We start from the raw sequence: 15,507 nt of genomic DNA, 5'->3' as shown, positions 1-15,507 counted from the left end.
GCACATACAGAGCTCAATTTAATTAGTTTCACCTGGAAACCTGTTGTGTGTGTGCATAGATTTGTGGACCTCTGACGTGTAAACGCTAATCAAATCTACCTGGGATCTAATAATGTGACGATTCAGCGACAGATTTTACAAGAAAATGTCTGAAGAAATCAAAACAATATATTTAATGCAACACACAGTAATTAGAATTTTAAAGTTCTGTGCTGCAGGTGCACCCATGGTAATTTGCTTTGGGAATAATACACAACTCCTTATATGGACATCCTGGGTGTGTGGTCACATATTCAGGCTTTAAAATTGGGCCTTCTTATGTGTTGTCGAGTCAAAGTTATGATTCATTTTATATCGCATTTTTATCAGTGATATAAAGTAGCAATAATTGTGCAGAAGTCACAAAATTAGAGCGTTTTTCTTTTCTTTTTGTTCATAAAAACGATAAAAACTTTGAACTGTGACTTTTCCAAATTTCACAAATTCAATCCGATTTTAAAATTTTTGAGTACTTTTTTTGCTCAGGTGTGTTTATATAGTTGGTGAAAATGATATTTTCATGTTGAAATGCACTTATTGTAAGTCGCTTTAAGCACTAAGGGTTAAATAATTGGAAAAAGCAGCGAAAAGGCTCTTTGTTAAGTGTTTTACTAATCACAGTGACAAAGCCCCACACACACACACACACACGCACACACACACACACACACACACACTTGTATCGATGAGTCAGAAGATGGATTTGCCATCAACCTCACAATTTGCATCATTATCGTGTACTGAGTATAAGCTCATCCTTGAATTCTCCTTGTTTTGTCTTTATGATTTTAAAACACACGACAGAACCACAACCTTGGACCATAAAAAAACACGGATGACAAAACTTTGAGTGAGGTATGGAAAGGTCGCTCTTGTACAAACACAAAGTATAAAAAGATTAGATTATGTTAAAACAACAGTTGTTTCCATAGGCTTGAACGTTGTTGAACGCCTCTCTAGAATAAGGAGCGCTTCATCAATGACGGACAGATGGTCTGAAAAATAAGTTGCATAAGCTCTCTCTGTGGCCTAATTTGTCTTATCTCCCATTATTATTAATGTGAGCAAATTCTTTGTGAGAGTCTTGACAAACAACATTATCATACCTTTTTTCAAATGAAATGCCCCCTGAGCCCCGGTGACTCGCCGTCAATCATTAATTCCTATCATCAGAGTAAAACAACGTAAACAATCATGTTTTATTTATTTATTCCGAGTGTCTCCGTCCATATTATGTGAACAATTACCATACATTAATGAGACATAATGTGTGATGACAGAAAACAACATTTATACATTTTATGTATAAATTTTATACATTTAGATTTGGTCAGTGTCAGTGTGGTGATATCAGGACGATCAATAATACTTAATCACGCTAATTAAAAGGTAACCAAACATTTACATTTCTGTCTATTTAATGTCTTTTGTACGGAAGAGTATCAGGGCCACATGTATACAAAATAAAATAAAACAGCATGAATTCTGAGATTAAGTGAAAATTCTGGTTTTAATCTCAGAATTCTGACTTTAATTATAGAATTCAGACTTTTCCCCTCAGAATTCAGACTTTTTTTTCATGGAATTCTGACCTTTATTTTTCAGAATTCTGACTTTAATTATAGAATTCAGACTTTTTCCACTCAGAATTCTGATTTTAATATCAGAATTCTCACTTTTTTCCTCAGAATTCTGACTTTAATCTCAGAATTCAGACTTTAATATTAGAACTCTTGCTGTTTTTGTTCCTTTGTTTCATTTATTTTATTTTGTACTCTTCCATACTTTTGCATGTTGGAAAACTTCATTTAAATCTTACCTTAGTCTGAATATTTGCTTAATTTCAGTAACGTCAGTGAAACACTTTCAGGTTGAGGGAAAGCTCGACCAAATCAAGACATCAAGACGTCGCCACAAGGAAAGAAACTTTGAAAAGACGAGAACATTTTTCCACATTGAATCAATATGTCACACAGTGATCAGCAGAAATCCCTCAAATCCTCTCATTTCTCCTCATTTTCTGACAAATACTGAACATCTGGATTACTGCTGTATTCTTATGAAACAAGCAACATTGTGATTTGCCTTACGAGAATAAACCTTAAGCAATCGTGGCTTTTCGAGCTTCACACCTACATGTATGTCAGGTACAAGTCTCGCTGGTCGTTTCATTTTTCTTGCACAAACGTGTTAAACTAGTACACAAGGACACAAAAATCCATACACAAGCCCACAACAATACACATCACTCCTGACAACAAACACATGAATGTCTCTTAAAGCAAACATGTTTGTATTCAGGATGGATGGATGGATGGTTGGACAGCAACAATCACTCTTGTGTTCATTTGTTGTAAAAGAAAAGAAAATGTGCATTAAATAATGCAGTTAGTGAGAGTTAACTTTCACCTCATGGCCTCGACTGTCTCAGTATTGATAACTTCATTGATTCACTATAGTTAATGTATTAACTATTGTCATTTATTCATGTAATAGCCCATTACAGTGAAAACTATAGACATGTCATTGTTGTAACATGACTGTGTCCTCGTGCCACGGGCTGCAGGCTTCATAAACACCACACTCACAGTCGTCGCACTGTAACAGCCTACAGATTGTATATGGAACGCGAGGTAAGAACGAGCCTCATTAGACAGAAACATGCAGGAGATAACGCTGATAGATCAAAGCACAGTGCAGACCTTTGATGCCATTTACGTCCCCGTGTCGATGTTTCGGGGCATCGAGGAGCGCAAAGGTCACGCAGCAGTCGTTCCCACACACACACACACACACACACACACCTGTGGTCGCTTGAGATTTTTGTATAGTTTAAATTTGCTGTATTTTGTACGGAAGAGTATCAGGGCCACATGTAACTGCCAAAATAACAAACCAAAACCTCTCTACTCAAACATAATCTTACCTGCAAAATAGAAAACCACAAACCACAAAAAGCTCTTAATTGAAAACAGGAGAAAATGAGGATGAAACAAAGTGGCTTCACTCTCCTTCGATGAACAGTTTCTATGTCCCTATGTCAGCTGAGATTGGCACAGCGACCCTCCTGTGGAGGATGAAGTGGTAGAAAATGGATGGATGGATGTTACATCACAGGAACTAAGTTCACATCAAAAATGTTTCCTTTTTTGTGGAAACTCAATGCTGCAGTACAGTATGTTCCCATTACACCATTCTGGCTCTACCTTCTGCGTTATCTGCCTGTATCAGGGGTCTGTTGATTTGGTTTCTATCATGGACAATGAAAAATGAAGATATGATCAATAATATTATGTCTTTTCATCACTAGATGTATAAGAAGAGATTGACGTGATCCATTGGAACGATGCTCGTGCTAAAAAAAGCCCAACAAGAGACAATAAATACAGGGTTTAAGTAACTTCAATATAAACGGTTAACGAGAATGTACATAACTCCCGTGAAGCTCCATCATATACGTGTGCTAACATTCCGGATGTTAATGTTTGGATGAGAAAGGTACTTTATTTCACTGTCTATGGGAATGTCCAAAGATTGGAGACTTCTGGAAGGATGTTATAAAATGTCTGTCAGCGATGTTTAATCCCTTGAATACACTGCAGGTAATCTGTCAAAGTTACACAGTCTGTCTGTCAGTGTTTAATAATTGTCTGTCAAGAGTTAATCATGACCTCTGTCACTGAGCTTGACAAAAGCATCAAGAAATAATCGATGACGTTCTGAGTAATGGTGCAAGAGAAAAAGAGAAAAAGAATTCACGAGTATACTTCATATCATTTCTATCAAGACAGTTGATCTATCAGATTAAAACAGAGCCTTAAAAAAAGAAAGAAATATCAACTTGATGACAAGGTTAGTCTTACAATATTTCATAAAACACACACACACACACACACAATGTACCGCTGATAATCTTTAAACACACAGATTCAGTAACACAACTCTGAACTCACATGAGCATTTAGAGAATTCCACATTGAAACAGATCCAGCACAAAATACCTGCTGAGTGGATTTAATCCTCACCATAATTCAGAATCTCACAGGCATTCCGTGCATCATGTCATCTCGTTAATAGAAGCATATGATTTGTGCTTGGCTGAGCGTCCTGTAATTAAACACTCGTACTTTCCAAACCCATGGATGCTGGAAGAGTACAGCGCTCGGTCCGTCTCCAGCCGAGATCCTCTCATATTACAGTTTTCCTCAGTCGCTTTGGTGCTTTTCTCACATCACTATTAACATTTGCACAGCAGTTTGTGCATTTCTCAAAACAATTAGTGCAAACTGCAAAACCTAGTGGATAACCTGCAAAAGCCCGTCACTAGCTCAAAATGGACGGTCCATTCCTCAAAAGCAAGTATTCATGTCAATGAAACTCCAGTGTCATCAAAATAAGAAGTCTTGACACCAACAACATAGTCAAAAGGCTTTGTCAAGTTTTCATTATGACTCTTTATTCTCTCCGTGTTTTCAAAAACAAAAAAAAAGGTCAGAACTCGGTGACACTACCTGAAAATGCTCAAGACAACACTTTACACTACTTGTACAGCCATTTGAAAACTACAGTAAAGTTACACATTGCTGTAGTTAGGGGAGTTAGTGAGTACACGACACTGAATATGTACATTTACTGTATATGCTCTGTGCAAAAGGAAAATACACTACAGTCAAACATAAGAAACAAATGTGAAGAATATAACAGTACATATTGTAACTGAACATAAGTATATATGCTGGGCTAAGTGAGGGTTCATTGGTTACACCTCCTCGAGTGAAAGCTGAAGTTCACCTGAGAGCAATTGTTCAATTTAGGAGACATTTCCAGGAAAAAATGATAAAGAAAGGTATCAAATTTGCTTGACAGAATTTAATAACTAGTTCAACAATGTAATATTGTATGTAATGAATCAAGCAATTAAATGAAGACTATTAGTTTTATTGGGAACGACTATTCAGCGTCCAGAAGTATAGTTCATTTTGACTGACATGACATAAGCAAATGATAATGTTATAAAACAGCAGAGAATTGTATGAAAGGAAGGAGAAATTGCTACTATGATGTGCACAAATGACTAACTCATAGTTTTTCATTCTGATCTGAGAAAAGCACCAAACTGTAAGCAGACTTTGTGCGAGACGTCCGTTCTACATGGACGTGTCACTTTATGCTTCTGGGTTGTCAGTGGATCAAAGATTATTGTGTTAGAGAGTCTCCGGCTTCCTCCCACAGTCCAAAACATACAATAAATTGACCGTAGGTGTGAATGTGAGAGTGACTGGTTTGTCTCTATATGTGTCCCTGTGATGGACATCCGTCCAGGGTGTGACCCCACCCATCGCCCTATGTCAGCTGAGACTGGCACAGCGACCGTCGCGACCCTCCTGTGCAAGATAAAGTGGTAGAAAATGTATGTATGGATGATGTATGGATGGAGAAAAATCATACAGAAGTGACAGCTTTTGTGACATTTCTGTGATAAACGTGGTCTCGTCCTGCTCCAGGCCAAACCTTGTCTCCATGTTGCACGGCAGTGCAGTGCAGCAGCATGTAGAGACAGAGAGAGAGTCATTAATGCTTGGGAAACACTGGGAAATGATTGAACAGCCCAGAGGCTCTGGGGGTGGCATTGTCCAAACCACCAGGAAAAAAAATCTAATTATCCCACAAAATGCCTCCAGACATTCATGTGAGTGAATAATCACATTCAAGCAGACATGTGACGTGGTCCAACACAAACACATTTGCATGATAATGTATTATTGACTTGACTTGACTTCTGAATGCTCATAAAGAATCCTTATCATTGTTTTAAATGATAACTCTAAAGATAAATCTCCTATGTAACTGAATGTCTCCTCGCAGGGTGAATATCTAATTCCTGCCCTTCATCCCACACTGGCTCGAAGGTCTTCCAATGCACAGACTCATCTATTTTTAATTAAGTTATCTATGTTTAAATAGGCACAGGTTTGTTTTCATTAATAATATTAATCACATTTTGAGTAACACAAGCTTTTTAAAACACTATTATAAACACACATGCTTATGTTCCCTCAGTTGGTCCTTAAATCTTAAATGAAAACACTGCATGTCAATGATGTTTACGTTATATTGGTGGTCATTCTTACTCCAACAGGCTGAAAATTCTCCTTTCACTGGCAGCGTAATATCGGCACACAGTGAAAGTCAATGTGGTCTACAGTGCAGAGCCGTGAAGCACTCAGTGCCTCTTTAATGACACATGAACAGGGATGTTGAGGACCGTAATTGCCGCAGGCCACAAGCTGTCAGCCGGCACACGTCAGCTCTTTGGAAATCAAATGAAATCAGAAATGTCTCTGCACAGATGCAGCATCTTACTTCAGTGTGATCATTTCATCTCTGCTCTCATTACTGTCACATGTGCTTTGTACTCTTGTCCATACAGGCCACACTTTATGTCATGTTGAAACTAATGTTGACTGAAAGAAGCAGCTTTTCCCTCCGATCAAGACAAATACAAATTGACAGTAAAACTGCACCATTAGCAGAAGCCATTTAACCATGTGCAGTATGTCATGCAAGGACACTGAAGTAAAGAACCAGCAACGTTTTAACATCATGTCAAATGCAACAACCACGGCACACACTCACTTTCTGATCATTTATAATAAGTTGCTCTGTGAAATCTGTCGTACTTCAAACTTTGTCTTGTAATTACCACAAGAAAAGAACAGTTCTGCAAGGTTAGCCTGAGATTAGTGAGTCATTGTCATTTTATGAAGGTGTCTCTTCATACAATAAAAGTCTCTTACGTAGAATTATGTGCTATTAAAAAAAGAAACCTCTGATATAGAGCATGTGGATGCCTGACTGCGATCAGATTAATATGAGACACTTAAGCCACTTTTAAAACCAACTTTTTAAAGCTCTCACTCTCCTTTTTGTGGGGTAGATGTGGCCCAAACCTGGCATCTCTTCACCTGAACCCAGGTGAATCAGAAGCAGGTATCAAGAAACTGCTGTATAGCAGATGTGTGCTTACAATTTGCTTATCTTTTTCCAGTTTGATAAACATTTTGATTATTCCACTTTGGCCTAAATGTGGAGATAAGTAAGGCTACCATTAATAACAACAACTTAAACAAGTCAAACCCACTATTTTCCAATGGTAAACTTGGGACTAGTTATAGCACAATGTGCCCTTCAAGTGCCCCTGGGCAAAATAAAGCTTTCTGAATCAGAATCATTGTTATGCATTGTTAAGATCTATCTATCTATCTATCTATCTATCTATCTATCTATCTATCTATCTTTTTTTCAAATAAACTTTATTTGAAACAGTCCAAAAACAAACAGTTCAAAAACACAAACTAAAGATAGACATCTTTTTATTTCGTACAGCTGCTATCTATTTTTTAACTAACTTTATTGATAGCAAATATACAGATCAGCAGATCAGCTAGTTAGCTACGTCAGCGGAAGTCGTCAGTGACATAACATCCGTTATCGTCTCGAGCGGGAATACTCCGTAGACTTCAGAACCACAAACAAAAAGCTTTGGGATTTAGTTACAAAGCAAAGGCGCTGTTTGATGAGCAGACATGGCCTTAAAGAATGAAGCGGAGTTACCACCTGGCCTTGAGTGTCTCAAAGTAAGCTTCGTATTATGTTTAACGAACTGACTGAAACCCAGTGCAGTTATGTGTCTGTTGTTGCTAATGTAGTAGCTGTGCGTTCACGTAACACTGTTAAACCAAACATACACATTACAAGTCATTTCATTTACCTTCTCATTCTTGAGCGAGTGCACAACAGTTTGAGAGGAGAAGGAGAAAGGAAAGAGAAGTAGTTGTGGTTATGTAACATACACATCAACACAAGCATCGTCTTCTTGAGTGTAGTACAGACATTTATTACTCATTTTTGTTCCACTACTATGAATATTCTAAAAACATGTCAGTCAGCTCAGTTTAACTGGAGCATTGCTTGCAGTCTTTATTTGCTGCTATGCTTCCAACCTAACGTGCTTTTAATAGACGTATTTAATAGAAATCATTTCATGTTTTGTTTAAATAGTTGACACTTGTTTATTGAAAATGTGAGAAGTGACTCCTGTGTTTTTTTTTTTCTCTCAACTACAGAATGTGGACAATCTGCTTCGGTGCCCAATCTGCTTTGATCACCTGGATATTTCAATGATGACAAAATGCTCTCACAACTGTAAGTGACAATACTAACAGCACTAAGTAGTCCAATGAAAAGTACACACAGTTATGCAGACAATTGTACAATTAAATTTTTTTTTTAAAAAGACTGCCTTGTCAGAATTATTGGTCTCCTGAATTTCTAGCACATGATTCAGAATATCCTGAGAAATAAAACAACCAAGGTTGCTGAGCAAAAGAGAATAACAATAATAATAACGATGATGATAATAATAATAATAATAATAATGTATTTTAGTTTGTCTCTATGTTGCCCTGCGATAGACTGGCAATAGGTGTGACCCCGCCTATTGCCTATGTGAGCTGAGACTGGCACAGCTCCTCCCACAACCCTCATGTGGAGGATAAAGCAGTAAAAATGGTTCTCCAGTTTCGTCCCACGGTCCAAGAACTTGCAAAGGTTAATTGGACACAAGTTGACCATAGATGAGAGTGAATAGTTATAGACTATAGTAATAGTCTCTGTGTGATGGACTGATGACCTGTCTAGGGTATACGTTGTCTTTTGCCCTGTCAGCTGGCATTGGCTCCACAGGCCGCATGACCCTCATGGGGAGGACTGAGTGGTAGAAAATGACTGAATACTCATGCCCATCCATCCATCCATCCATCCATCCATCCATCTTCTACTGCTTTATCCTCCACATGAGGGTCACGCAGGGACCTGTGCCAGTCTCAGCTGACATAGGGCGATAGGCGGGGTACACCCAGTTCACAGGGACACATACAAACAACCACCCACTCACAATCACACCTATGGTCAATTTAGAGTGTCCAATTTACCTAATCCCCATATTGCATGTTTTTTGGCTGTGGGAGGAAGCTGGAGAACAATGGAGCACACACGCAGAAAGGCCCTTGTTCCCATGACCCTCATGTAGAGGATTTTAATCCATTCATTGGTTTCAGGACCCGATGCAGCAAAAGAACCGTAACATCATGATCATGACTTTTTTTGGGCTTCATTTCATCACAATTTGGCATTCTATAAATAAATAAATAAATAATAAGCTCTACTTCACTATAATCTCTACATAGGATACTTTATATATTTATACTTTCTGAACTTATACTGAATTCTATACTTTTGGGGCTGCCATTCATAGTAATAGTAGTAGTAGTTTTGAAATTCTCTTTTATAAATGGAAATTATAATGGCTTGTTTGGTTATAAATTGAATTTTTTAACACTATTGACATGATACAGTTTGGCTCAGTTCACTACTTCCAAAATGTATTTTTGTTCCCACTGTCAAATGTTGTAAAGATACCAAAATATCAAAATAACTGGTCTGTACTATCCCTGTATTTGGCACCCTTCCAGTGAGGCACCAAACACAATAGTCCATTTAAGGACCAAATGGTCCGACAGAGAATCGTGCGAAGGTAGTGAAAATGTGTGGTCTCAAACAAAGCAGGGTCTTCTTTTTGTGATAAACAGCCGCCACATGCCAAAAAGGAAGAGCACAAAATTCTGAATGTCCTTGAGTAACCGTGTCACTTCATTCTTCTTCTTTATGGAATTTGTTGGCAAGCTACACTGTGTTGCGCTGGTATGACGTCATGCTGTTTACTTAACTGACGCAGCTATCACACACCCTGCGGTGGGAATCGTCAGATCAGGTTGCACCGTGGCGAGCTGAACTACACTGTACGGCTCACCACTGTTAGATGGAAATTACCTGAGTAAGAGACTAGTACAGGCCCTCTGATTCAAGATCCTGCCGCTGTCTCCATGATAACATTTGAATTCAGTACTGAAGTTGAATCAGATTAATCTGAAATGGATGCAAATTTTCTAGAGCTGAAACAATTAATTTAATTGATTAAAACAAGATTTCCGATTGTTTACGCTTCTTAAATGTGAATATTTTCTTTATTTCTTTGCTCTGGATAACAAAGAAATCATTAAAAGTGAATCATTTTGGTTTGTGGACAAAACAAGACATTTGAGAACATCATCATTTCCAGGTTTTGGTCGAACAACGATCAACATTTTTTAAGGTTTTTCATTCGTCAGTTCAAGACTCAGTTCAAGCTGCTCTTTGTGTTGTGCTGTATATGAGAGCACCGGAGAGATGAAATGCAAATGTATGAACTAAATGGGAGAATTTAAAAAAATGAAAATGAAATTCATATAGAAATCAACAGCTTTGAACTTCTTGTTCAATACATTTAATTGCTTTTCTATTTCCTTTTTACAGTTTGCTCTTTATGCATCAGAAAATTTCTCTCCTACAAGTTACTGTGTCCAGTTTGCAACTCGGTAAGTGAATTATGAACGTGACTTTAGTCCATAACGACACTCCCGGATTTTATTTGCATACTCATTAGGGGCCATAACCTCAATAAGTTGGCACACCCTCTGCAATTAACCTGTTTGATTAAATATTGCTTCTTCCTTTCCACAGGAATTGACAGAACAAGATCTAAGAAACAACCGCGTATTAGACGAACTGGTCGCAAACTTTCAAGCTGCAAGGTAAACGTACAACACAATGTATTTCGTTACTGGTGAAGTCAGACGATGTCTGAGAAGTATTAATATTCAGGGTGCTGCAGTCGGAGTAAGCTGTAAAACATTTGGTCAATATTGCCCTCATTTGTACTCGTAAACAAGCCGGCAAGCAAAGGTATGTTAAAGTGTGGTATCACTGAGATCCCTCGCTTTATTGGCTCTGTTACTTATCAAGTGCTAATAAGGGATTAAGACTATTTTTCCATTTTTATTATGTTTACTTTTAATTATTTTGCTTGTACAGTTAAGACTCGAAGCATAGTGGAAATGGCAACTCAGGAAATAAGACACAATCCCATAAAGAGCCCTGTAGCATGTAAGCAACAGTGGCGTACCACCACCCATGCACCTGTCCCCCGCGTATCACTGTATCATCAGGTTTTCTAAGAACTGAAGACAAAAATGACTGCTAGAGTGACTTTAAACCATCCCATTGTTATTGTCAGGATTACGTGACGTCCACAAGGCAAACCATTTCAGTTTGTTTCAATTTAGCAGACACGTAATAATTATCCTCTAGTAATCTGACTCGGATTTATGGATTTTGTGTAAATAAAATGGGGATTGAATTGAAGGTTTTCTGTATATTGCTCTTATGTGACTGTGGAGGAGCTTTAGGGCTGATATTTTTCATTACAGTAGGATGGAGACGGCAGCTTCCAGAGGAAATTTCCTTGTACTGTACTCAAAGTTCAAGTTTTGCTTTAGTGACATTTATCACAATGAAGGAAAATCACTCTCTCGTATTGATTATTCTGTTAACAGTAGCACTTGCGACGTGGATGGAGCGACATATACAGCCGTGATTGCTTGCTGTGTCTTGAGCAGCCTGATAGATGTTAAGCCTTTTTGACATTAAAATAAACGAGTGTGCCCAGCATTTGCGAAACAGGCTGAACCCACGTATAAAAAGGCAATTAACTCCATTCCCATTGCCAGTGGTTGATCTTCTCTGTAGAGTGCTTTTCCCCCACCTCTGCTTCTCTAGCGGAAACACAGTGAGTTGTGTGAACACCGTGGATCTTGATGATGATGGTGTCACAGTGTTCACTGTTTTGTTTTGTTTTAATTCAGTCCTAAGTTGGGAAAAGAAGGTTCGCTCCAAACAGCCAGAGGGTGCATGTGCATTTTGCAAATTTAACACAAATGCTCATATTTGCACCATGTTTGGTCAGAATAAACCAGTTCATTTATAAATATGTGGTAAGTAGGGCTGAAACAATTACTCAATTAATCCATTACTAAATTAATCGACAACAATTTTGATAATCGATTAATCGGTTATTATTAGGTTTTCTGATTTTTCAGCTTCTTAAATGTGAACATTTCTGGTTTCTTTGCTCCATATCACAAAGAATCCATTAAAACGGAATCATTTTGGTTTGTGGATTACATTACAATACATTACATTACATTACATTACATTACATTACATGTCATTTAGTCATTTATCCAAAGCGACTTACAAGGGAATTGAGTACAACCTGCCTGGGGTAGAGTTGAACTTGCGACCATGAAGTCTTTGCACACAGGGTCTTAACCACTGAGCCACTCCACCCCAAACAAGACATTCGAGAACATTTCCACGTTTTAAAAACATCGATCAACATTTTTCAACATTTTCTGTCATTTTCTGGACCAAACAAGTACTCGGTCATTCGAGAGAATAATCGACCGATTAATCGATTATGAAAATAATCATTAGTTCCAGCCATAATGGTAAGCATCATTTAACAGAACAGAGTTTATTCACCTTCAGACACAGAGCACTCAAAACTCTGTTTGCTGTTTATCTGGTCACATTTATTTTATATACTTTATCTTTATACAGTCGGTACAAAACCATATCATGTCTGATGGTGATTTATATAGCGCTTTTCTAGTCTTGATGGCCACTCAAAGCTGCTTTACACTACGGTTTTGTCATTCACCCATTTACACAGAGCTGGGAATCAAACCCACATTTTTCCATTTAAAAGATAACTCGATCTACCACTGATCCTCTGTCTGCCAACCATGCCTCCTCAGTGACTGTATAAAGATAACAATAACAAGTATTTTACTGCTTATATGAGAAATAATGACCAGGTAACCAGAGTTTTGAGCGGCCTGTGTCTGAAGGTTCACTTTTGTCAGTAAAGGATGAAAGTTGACAAACAAATCTACTGAATGAACTCTGTTCATTGATGTTTTTCTGTTCGTTAGAGACTATTGTGCTTGAAAACCAAAAAAAAAGCCTTCACATCAAATCTGAATTGCTTCTTCAGTGTCTGGGTGAATGTTGATATAATATCAGACGCGATGTCAACTTCAAACCGAGACCTCCTGATTGCCATCACTGTTGTAAATAGCAGCTGCTTCTGCCTCTGTCTTTTAATTTCCTGTTGTCTACCATTTTGTGTGTGTGTGTGTGTGTGTGTATGTGTGTGTGAGAAAAAATTGAGATTCATAAAATGTTGTTATGTTACAATAGACTTGTACCAAACAGTTTTAGTTTTATGAGTTCCTTTGTGTGAAATTAAAATGAAACCGTGTTTATAGACTTCATAGCACAGTGATTACATTGCACTCGTGGGTAATTTTATTCAAACAGAGACTTAAACTGTGTAAATGAACTGCATAGTGTTGGTTCATCTTTTGGTTGCCAGTACGGCCGTAGACCTCGGGTGTCAAAACATCCCGGTTCATTCTCTCATAATGTCCTTAAATGGTTAATGTCATTTTGTAAAATTTAACTTTTAAAGGCCCAGCGGGTTCAAGCCCCGGTTGGAACAAGGGCCTTTCTGCATGGAGTTTGCATGTTCTCCCTGTGTGTGTGTGTGGGCTTTCTCTGGGTTCTCCGGATTCCTTCCACAGTCCAAAAACATGCAATACGGGTATTAGGTAAAATTGGACACTCTAAATTGACCGTAAGTGTCAGTGACAAAGTTGACAGGTTGTTTGTGTCTATGGACAGTTCGCCAGTCCATCGCAGGGACACACTCTGCGATGGACTGATGAACTGTCCAGGGTGTGACCCCGCCTATCACCCTGTGCCAGCTGAGATTGGCACAGCTCCCCCCGTTTATGTGAAGGATAAAGCGATAGAAAAGGGATGTATGGATGTACTTTTAAAGGGTCACCTCACCTGACGTTCTTTTTCTGGTGTCGTGCCTCATTTGTTAATGTGTAAAAACATCGGCTTGTAGTCAACGCAAACGTCTATTCCACTTGAATTCTTCTACAAACACCCGAGAAATACCAGGTCCATTAATTATGAATGGTGCGACTCCCCTTCCTGCTGCTGAATAATGCATTGTGGATACAGTCGGATTGAACAGTTGTTTGTGTTTGGAAAAATCCCATCCTTTTCCTCTGAAACTGCCTTTCATGCCGTGCCAGCCAATCTACATTTACAATTCAACTTGTGAAGAACGAGCCTGAAATTGATTCTTAGTCTTTTCTGTGGCTCTTTCTTTGTTATAATGTCTTTTAGGTGACAAATATGCCACACTGTTGCCATGTTGTAATTGTTTTTAAACTAATTATTTACCAATTTACTGAATGTACGGCACCTGATGTGTTTATTCAGCCGGTGTATCAATGGCGACTGCCAGTCAACTACAGAAGCATTTAGACGCAGTATTATACTGAAGTGGATGACCAAAATAGGTTTCCTCAAATGAGGCGAAAAATATTCCAGCTAATAAAAATGTATTTGTGTTAGGGGTCAGCCGATATGGATTCTTCTCTGGCTGCTGATGCAAATCTTTGGAAATCCTTGCAGCTGATGAGGATCTATGATAACATTATTTTGTCCATGATTTTGGATGAATTTCTTTCTTTCCTCCATCTGATTTATAGTTTATTAGTTTAATAATAATGCATCTATCCAGTCTTTATTTTAAGTAAAAATATGATGCATAATGTAAATATGAAATTTGTGTAATACTGTAGTTAACGAAAAACTTTGTCAAATGAACTTTTGCACTGAGCATTTATCCCGTGTCTGAGAAGAAGAAGAAGAGCAAATCCGCACTCGCTGAGAACGTGTGCGTATATTTGCTCTAATGGCGGCGACAATAAGCACAGATAAGTTTTAAATATGGAAAGGAGAACATCACACACCTCATTTGTTCCATTTTATTACCAACTAATGGCCTTGCAGCAGTTTGTTTGCCCTCCACATTTCCTAGATTGCAGCCAAAGCATTTACTTTTTTTTCCTCATTCAGTAGAAGACAAGTGTAATAAATGAGCAGGTGCATTTTAATGCCGACGCGCTCGATTTACTCTGCGCTGTATTTGTTGGCACATGATAGTCTTCTCTTTTTAGTGGGCTCAATGTGTTTTTATTAAGAGGAAGTTTGATCTGTTCACTTAATACACTGCTTGTGTGCTAGTTTTTTTTTTACATAGATTTTTTTAAATATACATGTTTTATGCGTGTGTGTGTGTGTGTATATATGTATCTATATGTGTGTGTGTACATATACATACATACATACATACATACATACATATACAAAGGCCTTTCTGCATGGAGTTTTCATGTTCTCCTTGTATTTTCTCCGGGTGCTCCAGCTCCTCCAGCTCCTCCCACAGTGCAAAAACATGCAATATGGGGATTAGGTAAATTGCACACTATTAATTGACTGTAGGATGTGAGTGTGATAGTGAATGGTTGTTTGTCTCTATGTGGCCCTGTGATGGACTGGCGACCCTCATGTGGAGGATAAAGCCGTAAAAAATCAAGAATGAAT

General features: G+C 38.1%; 1 protein-coding gene across 2 annotated transcripts in view; it reads left to right on the top strand.

Annotated features, from left to right (window-relative positions):
- The first annotated feature begins 7,530 nt into the window (after positions 1-7,530).
- The window catches only part of rad18 (RAD18 E3 ubiquitin protein ligase), a 29,254-nt gene continuing 21,277 nt past the window's right edge, over positions 7,531-15,507 (top strand). For both annotated transcript variants that reach the window (XM_058632079.1, XM_058632078.1), the window contains exons 1-4: positions 7,531-7,676; positions 8,166-8,244; positions 10,453-10,514; positions 10,660-10,730. In XM_058632079.1, coding sequence (XP_058488062.1) covers positions 7,626-7,676; positions 8,166-8,244; positions 10,453-10,514; positions 10,660-10,730 — 263 coding nt within the window. In that variant the 5' untranslated portion in view covers positions 7,531-7,625. The remainder of the gene's footprint in view (positions 7,677-8,165; positions 8,245-10,452; positions 10,515-10,659; positions 10,731-15,507) is intronic.

The sequence above is a fragment of the Solea solea genome, chromosome 6 (genome assembly GCF_958295425.1).
Source record: "Solea solea chromosome 6, fSolSol10.1, whole genome shotgun sequence".
Taxonomy (NCBI): domain Eukaryota; kingdom Metazoa; phylum Chordata; class Actinopteri; order Pleuronectiformes; family Soleidae; genus Solea; species Solea solea.
This window is presented reverse-complemented; position numbering and strand designations above follow the sequence as displayed.